Below are 17,337 nucleotides of genomic sequence, written 5' to 3' on the forward strand. Positions count from 1 at the left end.
GTTCCGTAGTTAAAATATTTTCCCCCTTTCGGAAAGCTGCTCAGCTACGCTATACATGATTTCACGCACGCAATTAATTTTACGTTGATTGGCTCAAGATTCGTATGCGAACATATCTGGCAGTTAATTTAGAGAATGATTAGTGTGTGATGATGTCCTCAACCTGAAAACCTTATGTGGTAAAGAACTGATGTGAACCGTAGCGTAGCCTGGGATCTGGGGTAAGCTGGAAGGCAACCATTTGATTGAGTATGGAAAGTCACCAAATGTGAATACGAAATAAGGCTGGGGTAGCAGATTAATATTTAGTGTACCGACAGGTCTGTGTTCACAATATATTTAACTCGCTTTTCTGTATAAATTGCTTGGGAAAGTCATATTACGTAATACACACATCTGACAATTTTGGTTCGTATCAGATACCGGTACTGCCAACTATGAAAGAAGTGTGGACGACGATGACAGTACGTAACTCTTGCCCAAAGAATATTGTATTCTGAAAACACAAATGGAGGATTACCCTGTTTACAAGTCTTTATACTGCAGATATCTTGATCGGTCTTGTTTTTCACACAGGTTGCTAGATTTTCCCAACAAGCCGCAACAGAGGCGCCCAGGTAAATTCCTGATAGACTTTGTCAGTTTTCTCTATTGATGTGTTTATCTGTTAACTGCGAATGAGTCAGGCGATATATTACCACATAGTCAGTACCGTTTCAACAAACTACCGAACTAGAATTCCTAATCACTTATCTCACGGTCATCAGATCTCCCAAGGAATCTTTTGATATTATGAAGAGACAGTACTTAAAGCATAGCACCCTTATGTACACGCTGTGCAGCAACAATTTCGCCGAAGATTACAAACGCTGACTACGGAGCAGAACGAGAACTCGGCAACGAGAGTTCAGCATACACCTCGATGTGTGCCCGGCATCTACCGGTGCCGTTTGGCGTCAGTACTTCCTGGCGCTTCAACAGATGGCAGGCTAGGCTAGGCTAGATAAGCCCACTGTTAGGAATGATCATGGCTGTGATTGATTCCTAACCTCTGGGGCCTTTGGTAGCAATTGTTTCTAAAAACTATCGCAGGCGTCAAGTCTTTCGTCCCTTATAAAGTATTATTGTTGCTGAGCAGTCTCGTTACAGTCCTATTGGCGTAATATGGGGTGGAACTTTTCATACACCATCGATCTTCGACATTTACCCTCATTGTACGCACACACACTTTTAATATTTTATTAAATTATATTAAAGTTATTTCCCAAACCCTGTCCTGACCAAGATTTTCGGACACTATAATTGTCCCAAGGACGAATTTAGAAAATTATTGTACTAAAAGAATTCCAACTGTAACATTCTTCCGGAAACACACAATACATTTATACGCTAAGTTGTTTGTAGACAAATTCCGGAATTAGAAGCCCCCTCCCAAACATTCCCAGTTGGAACTCCATCTGCCCTTCTACCAGCTCGCCCAACCCTCTGGGCTAGAGAATGGGCAGTATCATTTTAAAGAAAATGAAGTGAAAAAGTCACTGAAATCACAGGCTCACATATTTTACCAAGGGTTGTTGAGAGGTTTTCTTCAGTGCTCAGATTGTCAAAGGATAAGAACAGGAACAGTTCTCTCAGAAGTCGTGAAACTGTACTAGACCGTTGCGTCAACCTCATTTTAAATGCAAACCCTCCTTTCAACACTGATGACAGGCATATGACTTTGTCATTATTATGTCTGCAACTACATGCATAGTACCGATTTTTCAGTTAAAAGTAAAACCTGGCTTCAGAAGCACTGTAAAATATGCTTCATGTCAGTAGTTTTAATTTTTCACATTAGGATTAACTAGGAAAGGATGAACTTTCATATATAGTTTAAGGAGCAGCTACAGGTTCTTCATGTTAGTTTTGGAATAAATTCAACGTGATGCCATCCCTCCCCATAGAGAGAGCGAGAGCAAACAATAATTGTCCCAAGGACAAATTTAGAAAATTATTGTACTAAAAGAATTCCAACTGTAACATTCTTCTGGGAACATATAATAAATTTATACATGAAATTGTCTGAATACATTTTTTGTAGGCTCAAATTTAATGTATGCGTATCAGGCATGTTTTTAATTCATCAAGAGGTTAAAAACAATGCAGCAGTATGAAACTAATTTTATGGAAGCATAGGAAATAAAGTAGTTAGTAGCATTTAGTGTAAATCTTGGATGTCAAATGTAGTATCTGCTGTAAAGTATATAGTCAATACTGAGAAATCTTTTTTTTATGATGATTCAGTTACAAAAGAAAGTGTTGTATGTGGTGTTTCTGGATGAAGGTGTTTGTGTTCATTTATACAGTTTAAGAACTTGCAAACTGTGGAAGTATGATGTTCTAAGGTATCATATTATTGGAGTAAGTTGTCACTATGCTAAATTTGTTGTTTAGGTTGCTGGATCACGCCATCCAAGCGACCGTAGGCAGTCCAGACATCCACATTTATTCTGGAAGCATACAACGAAAGCGCAAGGAACGCCATGACAGTTTTGGCCAAGAGTGCAAAGTAATTAGGTGAGTTGATTAATAGTTCACAGCATCATGAACAACTAAAGTTTGACCAGTGCAAAGAAGATTGGCAATGACAGTTATCTGGACACTAAAGTTCTGGCCAATTTGTAGGTCCAACTCTGAGGAACGCCCTCTTGAAAATGACACCAGCCACTGCAAAGACGGAAACGCAATTCGCCGTGTCAGCAGTCATGAGGATTTCTCCCTGGTCCATGCTGGACACAAAGCAGACATCACAAACCAAGCCAATTGCATTGCTGTAAGTATAAGTTATTTTTTTTTTAAATCTCATATGTACTTTGAGAAAGCACAAAATAAACACTACAGGAAAAAATATATTGTGTAATAGAAGGGTGCAAAATGGTAGTATTTCATATGGAATAAGGGGTGTCATTTTTAATGTTAATGACTGAACTTGGATAAGTAGCTTCCAAAGTTGCAGAAATATTTACTCATCTTCTTATAATTTATTGTAAATTCACCCCATTTTTTTGTTATGATGTTAAATAATTTCATTCACCCAATATTTTTATTGCAATGAGGTCTGCAGTCCTGATAAATTTATTGAATTGGTTCAGTATTCAGCTCTGGATGCTATAGTTCAGTTTGAACCACCCTTTCATTCACTGTTGGCTTTCATATAATTTTGATTGTGAAACCATTCTCAAGTGAAACACATGTATGTGGATTATGTAGTGACAGGCTGGACTTTTATAGATGTGGTACAAATTCATATGAAAGCATTAGTTGGTCAGCATAAGCACTTAAAAAGTGTAACGGAGTAATTAACTACTTACCTGTACAAGAATACCCACAAGCCACTGTACAGTGTGTGACAGAGGGTACCCTGTAACACTATTGCAGCAATATCACTTGGCTAATTTGTCACAGATCAGTTGTTTTCACCTCAACTCTGCTGTTCACAAAAACATAATCATGGTTCTTGTAATCAGTAAATATTGTATTTCTTTGCCATCCACACATTATGACCCAGCTCAGACTACTGATATGAAGATTGGAACTTACATGGTTGAAAAACTTAATTGCAATCAACTTACACAAAATAGATCATAGTTTTAATGTCCTTCAAAATGGGCACCAGCACTGTGTATAAACCATTGCCAGCACTGTGAAAGTTGTATTACACCCTTAGCAGTGCCAGTTTTGTTGATAGCTAAAGTGCCTGATGAATCTCTTTAACAGTTCTGAAGTGAACGCCATGAAGAGAATCTTTCACATTATCAATCAAATTGAAGTTACAAGCACGTAAGTCTGGCGAATGTGGTAGGTGGTACAGCACTTCCGAGCCCCACCAATTGTACGATTCATTACAGCTTGTGCCATATGCGTCTGATCATTTCATTCAAAATGATAGATGGACTCTGCAGAAAGTGTCACCGTTTCTTTCTCTAATCTGTCGCCCAAACTGTGATCGAAATGAAGAGCTCAGAGAAAGAAGCAGCAACACTTTTTGCAGGATTTGCAAATTATTTTTCAGCACAATGCTCAAGTGCATTGGGCGCAAATTGTGACCGATTTGTTCAGTTGATGTGGCTGGGAAGTGTGCCACTCACCACTCTCCTTGGATCTCTGCCCTTGTGATTTCAGTTAAACTCTTAAGACGAAGGAAGCACTTGATGGCATTTGCCTCTGAAGTGTTACAGAGATTTGTTAGGCAATAGACCGCTCCACTCACAGTCAACACAGCTGCCACTGCTAAGGCTATCCTCTGACTTGCACATCGCTGACCCTGGGTGACACACAATCCTTTGACTATTTTGAAGGACAGTAAAGGCTTGAAACATGTATGTGTTTTGTAGAGAAAAACCTTCATCTTTTCCAAGGCCTGAAATTACTAATTTGTTTTCCTGAGTATCTATCACATATTAACCTTTTGACTCAAATTTTATTCCACATTTTAACATAATGTAATATCATTTAATGTGTTGCAGCGTATTTCTAGTTTGCCGCTACATGAGCGTAACCCAGTTGCTGTGGTTGGTGGTGCAAATGTGCACCAAAAAGGTGGCCACCACCAGGCACCTCCTGCTTCTGCCCCAGCAACAGTCGTGAGTGACGTGTCCGGTAGTGGCAGCACTACTGTTGGTGAGGCAGATCTGTCCGATGACAATGAACACGAGAGGCAACGCTGCAGCGAACGCTTCTCACGCTCTGCCGTGCCGAGGCCAGCAAGGGGCCGCCGCAATCCCACTCGCCGCCAGCGTCGCCCGGGTCACCATCGCCGTACTCGCCATTCTCCTGATACTGACACTGACAGCTCCTCAAAGGTGGGTGTGCTCAGCTAGATTCGATCATTGTTGCTGCACTCCAGTGGATATAATTGTGCTTTCATCACATCAATGATGCCACAGCAGTCAACAGGTGTTCTTCATAATATTTGCGTAGGTGAATTTGGAGGTTCCATTGATAGAATAAGAATTTGATTAGGTTATTGCAAACTTATGGTTGAGAGTATTTCAGATCATCTGTAAAATATTGTTAATAGTGTTTTCTATTCTTCGAGAACGCATACTTCTTTATTCCACTTGTTTTATATCTGAGTTTTGCTTTTTATATTCTTCATTAGCTCCTGTTCATAGTTTTCATGAAGATTTTCTAACTTCGTGATCCATGTACACATCACGGAAGTTGTAAATTATGCAAAAATCATTATACACTTCATTAGGTTCCATTGGGCTACCCTAGAAAACTCTTGAGCCTTTTCCTGAAATTCCAGTACTGCAGCATTATTTATTTCTTCTGTAATGTAGCATTGGCTTTGGGTAAACATTTGAGTTGTGTTTCACTTTTCTTCAATATGTTGGTCATTGTGTCCATTGAATCAGTTGGCCTCACCAAAAAATCAATCAATCATTGCAGTGTATGGGGTTGGTGTCACGACACATTCAGTATGGTTGAGAACTACTTTAGAGCCTGAGGTTGCACCGATCTGCTGATTTCTGACTCGGCTATCCTGGAATCTCGATCTCACCTTAAACGGGTATCTCTTTCAAGGTGGGCACTTGTATGATTAAAATTCTTATGGTTTGGAATGTATACATCATAGCAACAGGTAGAGTTTTATTCACCTTGAGTCATTATTTGTCGAAGTAAATTATTCCTCTTGTTTACAGATTCTGTTTCTAATATTAACTTTTATTAAATTCTTCTGATGCTTTATCTTATGCACACTGAGAGACCAATATGTATAAAAATAAGAAAGTTATGTCTGCTATCTGTTGCATTTGGAAAGATCTTAAAGTAATCGAATCTTCATTTGTTTTCTATTTGTAGTTCTGAAACCTCTTTGAAATTGTGTAAACGAGTTAGACTTAGTTCATGGGATATTTTTTTCCTCTAGATAGACATATTTTTCATGTAATGAAGGTTCAATAATTAGTATGGAAATATCAGCATTACTATGGAAATATCAGCACTCTTAGATTTTGTTTATACTTACAAAGGGAGTCTCTCAGCTCGAACTGCAATTAGGTGTTGCAGTTGTATGTAGAATCATTATATACCACTGTAATAAGGAGGGTGAAAGTGTTTGATTGTTTTTCTCTTAGTTTGCCCACTATTGGTCTTCAGATATGTATTTGAGGTTCCTCAACAGAATGTATGAAATAAACGCAGAATCGCAATAGACAGTTGGTGAAAGCAATGTCTGGACAATCCTGAGAATCATGTTCTTGAACTGCAAAATTAAATGCCACTTGAATTGTATTCTTGAATTCAGCAACTTGTGAGTATTATACGTAGTCCCTTGCAGGAATGTTGAAGTAAAGACCAATACACTGGTCAGACAGCTGGTTATGAATAACAAAATGCATTTTTGTTATGAAAATTTTATTTCCTAATTTCGTGTTGAAGTCACCACAGAGTGTGTCCTTATGGAATGTTACACTTCTTGCACATCTCGAGAAAGACTGTAGAATGTGCCATAGAAACATGATTGCTTTGACAGCCAGAGCTGTTATGGAAGGCACCAGTCTGGAGCACATTTTGTTGAAGTAAGCTGGAAAGCTGCAAGTTTCCAGATACAGCTACAATGCATTTAGGACACTGATCAAAGTGGATTTAATTATTTAGAAATGTTAAATAGGTCTCTGAAAAAATGTTTAAATATAAATTCCAGTTTGAGCTGAAGGAAGGCCCGCATTAGAGTTGTTGCTTGTGAATCTCCAAGTAGAATGTGCAGTTCATGTAATCCCCATTTACTGATTTATAATTGCAGGAAAATGAGGATGAGGAAAGAGGGAACTCACGGTCCCCTCATTTACATCCTGCTGGCAGCACCATACACTATAACTCATCTGAGGATGAGGCAGAGATCACCAACTCTCATTCCTTCTTACAGCTTCATTCACCCTCTCAGGTAAGAAGAGTTCACATACATTATTGAGAATTCACTGTTAGAAAACAGTTTAATTTCTAATTGCTGATACATGATGTAACTGTTGTTACACTGTAATTTCTGATCCAGTTACTTCACTATCAGAATATTATTGTTTAGTTTTTGATTAGTCTAGCACATTATCTTTGTGTGTCTCTTAACTACCAATGCCATGAGACAAGTGAGGTTTGCTCCCCAATATTAAGTTAATCAGTATCGCACTTAAGCTTGGTTATTGTTTAATCAACCAATTTATTGAATTACAATTACAGGAATTAATAGAATCAGGGGTGAAGAAATTGGTGAAAAGCAGTGACAAGTAATAATGTTTGGGGGGGGGGGGGGGGGGGGAGAGGAATGTTGAGAAATGTTGAGAAATCTGAAACTTCAGTGCAGTCAATATGACCTGACACAATAAAAGTTGTCAGACAAGGATTCAAGCCCAGCTCTTGTGCTTATTGTGATCAGTCACCTTAACTATTTAGTCCATTCATTTAATTTCAGTGAATTCAATTCATCTGAAGAGTATGCATGTACCAGGGTATTATGTGGTCCTCCACCAAATATGTTGCCCAGCACTGCTGTTTTCCACATATTGTGTGTGACGACCTCTTGTGTTCAGAAGTAATGTGAGGAAACAGTGACTTAGAAATAAAGAGTTGCTCTCAGATATCCTAATAGGTAAAGATGAGTTATCTTAAAAAAAAGAGTTGTGTGTTTGGAGTCCAGTCTGGCTCATGTTTTTGTACGTCTCAATGTACTTATCGGCCAAGTTGCACAACAACTTTTTTTTTACACTACATAGATTGCAGTTTGTTGTTTGTTAGAAGATGTTGCTGTTATCACAGAAGGAAGATACTTTCATTTTGCAGTTGTATAAAAAAAAACACTGTTATTATATTGCCAATTATTTTCCCAGTAGCAAGCTACAGATGCACAAAGTGAAAGATGCTAACTCATTTTACAATTCCTTTCACTCCAGTGTGTCTAATGCTTGTAACTAAGCAGTTCAATTGTCACAGGAACGTGAACGGTCACCCTCACCTGTGCCATCGGCATCGCCTCCTGTAGCTCCTCCACTAGACCTGAAGACTTTGCACCAGCAGGTTGGTGAGAGTGAACCACAACCCTCACGACGTGGTAGCGGTGGTGCAGGAAGTTTGACTATGCATCATTTGGACCCTAGTGTGCCACCATCACCACCTCATGAACACGCAGGTCCGGGACGCTCACCGCTGATATCGCCGGAACAGAGGCTTAAAGCATTGAACAAACAAGCGCACAGGTGAGCATTTAGTTTAGTGCTGACAGAATATACCCACCAGACGATCTAGTCTAGTCATTGTAAAATCCAGTCACTATTTTCGAAATTTGCATACAATGATTTATTACTTACAGCTTGAAAAAGAAGGTGAAACAGTTTGAGGAGGATTTCCAAAAGGAATATGGGTACCGGCCTTCACACAGTGATAAAATGTATGATAGGGAGATGAAGAAAGTTTGCGCCGAGTTGAACAAAATACGTAAGGAAATTAAACGTAAGTGTCTGTTTCGTACTTAAAATGACTTACAGGAAGAAATTTGCACATTACATGTTAGATAATGCAACTCACATTTCATTATTAATCTTCTCAATCTTCAGAACTAAAAGAGGATCCCACAAGTATTGACTTACTGATGGACACATCAGATACCAGGAGCTCAACTGATATGTCCCATCACCGTCACAAACCTAGGACAATGGAGGAAATGGTGCTGGAAGTGGAGAAGGTAACTGCTCATTGGATTATTTTCAACTATGACTTCACAGAATGAGAGGCTAAAAACTGCAAAAATTTGTGTGGTTTTTGTTGTTTTGGTACATGTTAATGCAGTGACAGAAGTAAAGTTACAAAGTGAACTGTGGAATAATTTTTTTTACATTCCTTATTCAAGTGGTAGCATGTTATTCAAAGGAATGAACTGGGAAATTGTGCCATAATATAGATTTTTATTTGTGTAACTTAACAGCCAACAGAGGTTCATCCAAAGTTGGTGTAGGAATGAGTGTCTGCCCTTTCATTTTGAATTGCTCATAAATGGATGTCTCTATTAAAACATGGTTGTAATTCCATTGAATATGGTTCACATGGAGAACAACCAAAAACTGCAACCCCAGATGAAAATATTTTGAAAGTGCACAATGGGACTATGGTGGATTGAAAACAGAGTGAATTAAAGTAATTGGGAAATTCACTATGTCATCCAGATTTGGCACTTTCGTGACTCCTACCTATTGCCACATCTGAAGATATTTGTAGCTGGGAAACCTGTAGCATGTTGAGGTGGTTACGACAGCCATAAATGAACATTTTGGTGACGTAGTTAAACACTACAAAATTTATTTATTGGGGAAATGATGAAGTGGGTTGACACAGAAAAATAAGTGCTTTCTGGTCTTAAAGTCCAATCTTTCTCTGCCATATTGCAAAAAAATTTCCACCTTTACCTTATTTGAAAGTACTTTGACAGTGAAGTATTGCATCCATTGAACTAATTTGTATTTGATGGAATGAGCAGGATATTGACTCTCACTTTTATTTAACTAAAAATAAAATTCCCTGACTTTTTACTTAAGGTAAACTTTTTCAGTGGATGCCTTGAAGTCAGAACATCACTAGTGAAAAACCACATAAAAATTATAGATGAACATGATGTTCCAGTAATAGTTTATATTTTGAAGTAATTTACCATAGAACCTTATTTGCAGCACTTGGCTGAAAAACGGCACCAAGCAGGCCGTCCAGACAAGGTGGACGAGCTGTCCCCAGAGCAGGCTCTGGATGAGAAATTGGCTGTACAGAAAGTGTTGCTGCATATGGAGGAGATGTTTGGGAGGCCCACTTCAAGAGGAGACCGTGATCTTGTACGCCCTCTGTATGACCGTTATCGTGCTCTCAAGAGGCTCATCATCCGGGCAGGATCAGTGAGTTTTTTTTGTTCATACAACTTCCTTTGTTTTGTGACTGTATTTAGTAGTTAGTTTGCTTCACTAATGATGTCACATAGCACTTAAATGTTAGAGAAGGCTTGAAGTAGTCCCCATTGTTCTACATTCCACAGTGGGAAATATATACACCGTAACACTCTTACGTAGTAGACCATTCCATCCTGACTGCTGATGCTTCGTGGCAGTTTCACATTTCCACACATTAGTCTTACATGTCACATTACAGAGTTTAATGTTAGGAAATGAAACTGTCATCTTACATGCACCAGAAATCAGGCAAGGCAAGTAAAGTGTTTAACCATTGCAGTACCAAAGTATTTTCAATAAGTTATTACCAGGGGGTGGCAGTACTTAATGCCCATTAATAATATGCTTTTTAAAGAGGAACTTTTCTGGAATTTGGGCCCAGAACTTGAAAATATGTTAGCTCATGGTTAGCAATACCAACATATTTTCAGTAAAGTATACTACCAAGATCAGGATAGTTTGTGTCCACTGCAAAAAGAGGTACTTTTTAAAGAGATGTACAGTCATGAACCTGAAAATATTTAATATCAGATTCATTGTGGCTTCTATTGAGACCTATGGACTTTGTTAAAACAGTTAATAATTTTCTTTCAAATTTTTTAACTATAAACTACCTGAATAAATGTAATTTTTTTCAAAAGGTGAGCACAAAGTTAACACCTCTACCCCCTCCTTACCCTCTACTGTCCATTGGTATTGTGAGGATTAGATATTGACACTTTCCCACCAACTCCTTCTTCTCAGATTTTTGTGCAGATTTAAGTAGGAAAAAATAAAAGGGAGAAAGTGTAGAGATTTCTGGTGTTCATTTAATTTACTATGCTTAGCCATTTGAGACTACTACAAAAAAGATTTATGTGCAGTGGCACTGAAGGCCTGTGTTTAACACCAATAGGGATTTTATGGGGAAATGACAGATCATTTGGTTGATGAGTATCGTGTAAAAAAAAAAAAATCCCATATGCTACTGGGAAACGGCATTCTATGCCCGATAAAATGGTCAATTGTATGCACACTTGGTTTACAGCAACAAATTGCAAGTCAACATGATAATGTTCCGCAAGTTGTAACGTCTTGAAGATTCAAAAGTTCAAAACAGAACTACACTTCTGCGTTTTTTTCTGCTTCCTTCTGTTTCTATTATGCCTCTTTTTTTACAGTCATTAGTGCTTTACAAAATGACACCTAATACTCATTGTTTTTCCACAGACAAAGCTGAAGGATAGTGTATCAGAGCTGGCAACAATTCATGAACATGAAGCAATGGAATTTACAAGTTCTCCACTGCCACCATCATTGACAACAACTTATGAGGCTGACACTGCTGAATCAATACGGCCAAGCTTGCCGTCAACTTCAGAAACACTTTCAACCAACCTCCATTCTCTCCCACTGTAAGTAGCATATAATTGTTTTTCAAAGGCAAACTAAGCATGTGACTGGTTTATGGGCACATTAGGACATTTTAAATTATTTGTGTTACTATGTTGTAGGCCTAGATCTGTAGCTTTCTGTAAACTGGAAGTTTTGTGATTAGGCATAAATGACATTACATATGACTGACACATCTTGCAAATCTTTTCTTCTTCGATAAAAATTGTGTTTGGCAGCAAATGGGAGGTGATAATGATTATATTATGCTTTTTGGCAACATAGATAACAATCTATCTGGAATGTGTTCACCAAAGGCATTCCATTCCAATGTGATATTATGCAAAATTTGTGTGTCCTCACAGTGACTAGCTCTTTTTCTGTTTGTACCAGTCACCAGCCAGTCATATTATGTGAGGAGTAATGTTTAGTTATTTTTCAGCTAATTCTCATTTTATTTAGTATTTTTATACCGTGACTATATTACAGCTTTAGTTAAGTGTGAAGAAAAGGCATGAACATGCATGCTCCAAACATTTATATGAGCCATTTTATTTATTGATTAGCAATGACAACACATACTGTGACTGCTTGACAGTCATTAAAGTCTGTTAAAGTATGCCCATGGGCATTGTCCCAAGATGATGGCTTACAAGCAAAGAATTTATCCTACTAGGCATTTCACAAGGGCACTAATAAATCTGTTGAGTACCTTAAAATCAATACTGTCACCTACTGAAGTAATAAGTAACCCACTCATAATTGTGAAAGAAAGTGACAGACTAGACAGACTGCTCCAGTAAGATAAATAATTTATTGTGGCCACTGTACACAGTAGTGTGAATTTATCATGGGTGTGGGAATAAGGTGTAATACAGATCAGGAAAACTTTGTTGAATTGTAGCTGTTTCCTTGAGAATATATTAACTGTTCCATTCCAAACCATTAGATCAGGTATGAATGCTGGAAAAATGACCCAGAAGCTTAACATTTCGGTATCATGAAATTGTTATTCTGAAGTTTTAAAAGTCCAATATTTTCATTAAACATTCATTGCAACCAGTTTACATTGCTGAGTTGGAAAGCAGGCGTTAGAGGGTCAAAATTTTTTTGTATCATTTGGCTAATTAAGTGGGTACCTGTGAGAAATGTGTTAACAGAGATAAACAACATGTTGCAGGTCGGAGTTGCTGAACCAGCAACGAGCAGCACGTGAGGACAAGAAACGGTTGCGACGATCACTGAGGGAATTTGAGGAGGAGTTCCAGCAGCGCACTGGCAGAAAACTGCAGAAAGAGGACCGCACTGCTATTGAGAGCATATATACAGCTTACAAGCACACAAAGGCCAAACTGCGACTACTTGAAGCTCTTGTTTCCAAACATATCTAAGCAGTAGCTATGCTCCTGCGAAACACACCTCTATTTATATGATGAACACTTCTTAACTTCATGTTTGTTTGGATATCTGGACTCAAGTGTTCCTCATGTGTTTGGTGATCTCTTGGTGAACACCTTTACTGGTGAAGCAAGAACTGTGAAAAAAATTAAATTTGATGTTAATTTCTTTCTATTATTCAGATTAATATACACCAGTAGGAATCTTTGATGTTATTGGGGCAATTACTATGTGGAAGAATGCCATCCAATCCCCAATTATTCTCCAGGCTTACACTGTATTCCATGTCATTATATTAATAACAGGTACATAGTGACATTTGACTCATAAGAGGACTTCACAGTTTTGAAGTGTGACATGCAGTGTGTGACACTTATTTTGTCAATGAGTTGATGTGCTTTTGACTTCTTTCAGTGAATATAAAAATGTGGTTGAAAAGTGAGTTATGCAGTTAGAAACATTCCCTTGCTTGATTTCTTAAAGGTTCTATTCATTCATCCTAATCAAACAGAAGTAGATGATAGTGGTATTTCAATGGCATAGACATTATTGTGGAATTGTAACATCTTGGTGTATTAGTGTAGCTGTAATATGTTGCATGGCTGTACAAGTATTTCTTTGTGTACAAGATTACTTAAATCATGGGGGATCTTGATACATGAATGCAACTTCGCTGTTCTACAATGAATGTGAGTGACTAAGGAATCTCAAATTTTTTATGTGCCAGTTATATCCACCCTTGTGGTAGGCATAAGGTTCAGTAACTGAAGTTACTTTAGAACTAGATGTAAGATACCATTCATTAGGTTCAATGTTTCAAGCATTATCAAGAAAGGTAGACCTTATGTAACCCAGAATTAAGGCAAATAATTTTGCTGGTGTGTGATTTAATGCATGTTCATCATTACTCCATACACATTTTTAGACATACAATCTTACCACTGAAGGAAGGAATAAAAGTAATTTGCAATAGGAAAAGCTTGAAAGTACTGGTTTTGAGTACTGAAATTTTATGAAGGAGAAACACAAGACCAGAACTATCAGTAATTTGAGCGTTTCTATTAAGCAGGTGACATTGTTACAAAACCAAGAGACTGGGAAAACAATACACATGTAAGTTAATCTTTAAAATAATTCATCTCTCCTATACAATACCTATATAAATTTGTCATAGCGAGACAGAGACTGACTATTGTTTTAGTATTTGCAGTACAATGTGTTTGACTAAGTGGAAAACAATGTTATGGAGAGTTGCTTTTTTGTTAATTTTATTATTGTTGGAAATATATCTCCTTATGGTCCCTTAATACAATGTTGGAAATAGTGTTTTATATGTTAATGCGCTCTGTGAAATTTTCTTCTAACATTATGCTGACCTCTGTTACACCTCTCACACAGTTTGTCTTCTGAGTACTTACTTTCTTTCATTTATGATTTGAAACATTATACTACATTTTGAAACACACAGTTTTCACAATACTAAGTAGGAATTCAGTTATTATTGTTGGTTTATTGCTTATGATATTTAACACAGCAACTTTGTGTAACATCCATTTGATGAAACACGATCCTCATGTAAACTATATTTGGATTAGTTATACATGCTGGTTTCCAGTATCAGATTGTAGAAGCTGTGGGTAAAATGCTTAAAAAAGGTGGTACCAAATACATGAGAGTTCAAGTTGTACCTCCATGTATTGTGGTTGGTTACCTTTTGTTAAAAGTGGATCTTTCAGTTGCTTTAATTAGCTTTATTTATGTATATGTGTTTTGGTATTTTTAGATTGTTGATTGTGATTGATAAATTTTTGTTTAAAAGAGCTGAAAGACTTATTTGTCAAATAAATACATATTTCAACTGATTCTTATGACAGTTGTTGTAGCTTTTTTCCTTCCTGTACCTCACATTATCTGCTTTGTGTAATTGTAATTCTTGAGTTTTGTTGTTCATGGTTATTAAGTATACATGAATTTTGTTATAATTATGTAAGAGTTTTCAAGGCTGGAGCCCTGTAAACTCAGGTTGAATTGTACCACAGTGTTATTTGGAAGCCTACTAAAGTAAGAGCAAAAGAAAATATGCATGCAAATTTGTCAAAATGCTGTTACCGAAGAGGTGCAGCAAAGCTTTGCTTCCAGAATTTGTATAATCTTGTGTAATCTTCCATTTGCAAATATAAGTAGCTACCAATAGTCTGGAAGACAGTGGGCAATGACTTAGATGAAAATTTCACTCGACACTTTTTTTAAGCAAATCAGAAGTGTACTACTGACATGATTTATTTGTTGTGATGTGTCTCATTACTACTGCGGAAATGAAAAACTGGTGACAGTAATGACGAGTACTGTACCTTACATTCTTATCTGCAAAGCAGTATTATTGCAGCATATAGATTTCTCCAGTAAAAAAGTTACTTGCATAGATCAGTACAGGTGGTGTATGTATGTAAAAATGCTGTTTTATTAGAATGATGCAATATATTGCAGAAACTGTGGTCCCAGTAAGCAGGGGAATAATTAATACCAAATATGATTAATATATTTCCTTTACTAATATGCAGTTCATTTCTGATATGTTTAATTAAACATTAAATTTTAAAACTTTTGTTAAATATGTAGTATTGTAAGGAACTCTCTTCTTAGTGCTGTGGAATCATTGATTTACACACTTAAATGTGTGTTTCTCTGATGACTGAACATGGCTTTGCTTTTTCACCTGGAGCAGCAGATCAAATCTAATATTTGATATTGTGCTATTATGTATTGATTTTCTGCCTCAAATGAAAATGAAACTTTTTAGAATGATAACTCAGAAAATTCTCGCCAGCATAAACTTCACTGTTGGAAAACTGTTACATTTGAACACTGATAACTTGTTTCTTGTTTGGAGGCTCATAAACAGTTCAGTTTTACTTGACCCATGAGATGTTTAGATTTATTGTTCAGAAAATTTCTAGGCAGAAACAATTACTTTTGGTGTTTTAGGATACACTGTAAAATTACAGTTTGATTCACATGCCATGGATATGAGCCCAAATAAGGGCAGCACAGAATAATCGTACTTGCATGAACACAATACAATGTAAATGGAGAGATGGTAAGTGGGGTGTTGTGAAATAAACAATAAGAAATGATAAGGTTGAATAAGATAAGGAGCATCTTTTTTCCCACCTGTTCAAGCTTTTCCTTTATTTTGTGATTCTGATAGCAGTTTTAGCTCTGTCACTTTACTGGTCCCTTCCTATTTGAGTCTTCTTTAGTGGTGTATCTTAATTTGTAGCCTTTTCTTCTGTGCTTTCTCACTTTCATTTTTTCCCCTTTCAGATGATGCCATGTGTATCACCTGTGCTTTTGTTTTTCCAGTGTTGAGCATATATGTGGAAGTGTCTTCTCCCTACCTTCATCTGACCTTTTGAGTAACTTTTTCAGTCCACTTACGGGGTCACTGTTTTCTTCCCTCCTCCCTGTCTCCATCCCCCCTCCCTCAACCCTTCTCACATAAATGTCCCTCATTATATTGAAGAAGTATTTCACTCTTTGATCATGATTGTTACTTCAACATTTCAGCCTAATATGCTGCATTACTTACTATTAGACAATAACTCTTTATTTTTCATACCTGCTGTTTATCAACTTATTCAGTCTTTCTTCTTCCTAGTTTGTTTCATTGCTTCAAATGTCCATTATGTTCTGGAGTTTAAATGATTTTCATTGTCTGGAGCCCTTACATTCATGTGCTATGCATATCTGACAGAAGTTAGTAATGTCATCTCAGTGTGTGATAAATAAATCACGATTTGCAAGTGCTGTGAAATCTGATATCATTGCACTTTAGAAGACTTTTGAAATACATGAAGGGGTTTGAGCTTTTCAACAGCAGTGCCACTTGTTCTTCCTGTTCCAGTTATGAAGGAAATGAGAGGAATAATATTTCGATGTACACTGCTGGTAATAATATGTTTATGTGATTAGTACACTGTCAGTTGATTGGGTGCTCCAGGAGGAGGAATAAAAAAACATGGAAGTAAGATAGTCATAGGAACAAATATTTGGTGCTGCTGCTTATGTGTCCTTTACACTTTTAACTAATTCAGCTGCTAATCCACAATTCAGCACATACTCCCAACAAGAAACATTATACAAGGTATCATTTGATTTCAGAATTTGAAAGTTTGCATTCTTTGACACACAACTATTAAGTTGGTTACTTACATATTTAAGCCTCTGACATTACTAATCATACTTTAGGATCAAAAATTCCTGATAAAGAATGTCCCTTGTACTGAACACAGCATGCAGCAGCAGACTAAAACTGCCTTCAACAGACAAATCTTGAGGCAAAATGAGGTAAATAGACCTCTCATACAAGTTGTGATGGCTGTTACTATTGTTAAGCAGCCCATTTCGCACAAGGATTTAAATCTAAGCTCTATTACATCTTTGAATCTTTAATATTCTTCACTGCTTTCCTATTTCAAGTAACCTCTGCCATTTTTGATTACAAAATACGTCTTGTTACTTCTATTAGCCTGGTAACTACATCATGTCGGAGTGATATTGAATTGTAGTCATGCTGCCTGAAACATATTGTCTGTTCTGA

General features: G+C 37.1%; 1 protein-coding gene across 1 annotated transcript in view; it reads left to right on the forward strand.

Moving 5' to 3' along the window:
- Window positions 1-14,599, forward strand: part of LOC126285356 (protein FAM13A) — a 128,961-nt gene extending 114,362 nt beyond the window's left edge. Inside the window, exons 4-13 of the mRNA XM_049984675.1 lie at window positions 2,437-2,559; window positions 2,668-2,815; window positions 4,509-4,844; window positions 6,794-6,934; window positions 7,975-8,237; window positions 8,351-8,490; window positions 8,595-8,722; window positions 9,702-9,917; window positions 11,178-11,362; window positions 12,520-14,599. Coding sequence (XP_049840632.1) covers window positions 2,437-2,559; window positions 2,668-2,815; window positions 4,509-4,844; window positions 6,794-6,934; window positions 7,975-8,237; window positions 8,351-8,490; window positions 8,595-8,722; window positions 9,702-9,917; window positions 11,178-11,362; window positions 12,520-12,730 — 1,891 coding nt within the window. The 3' untranslated portion in view covers window positions 12,731-14,599. The remainder of the gene's footprint in view (window positions 1-2,436; window positions 2,560-2,667; window positions 2,816-4,508; window positions 4,845-6,793; window positions 6,935-7,974; window positions 8,238-8,350; window positions 8,491-8,594; window positions 8,723-9,701; window positions 9,918-11,177; window positions 11,363-12,519) is intronic.
- Window positions 14,600-17,337: the final 2,738 nt, after the last annotated feature.

Source organism: Schistocerca gregaria, chromosome 8 (assembly GCF_023897955.1).
Source record: "Schistocerca gregaria isolate iqSchGreg1 chromosome 8, iqSchGreg1.2, whole genome shotgun sequence".
Taxonomy (NCBI): Eukaryota; Metazoa; Arthropoda; class Insecta; order Orthoptera; family Acrididae; genus Schistocerca; species Schistocerca gregaria.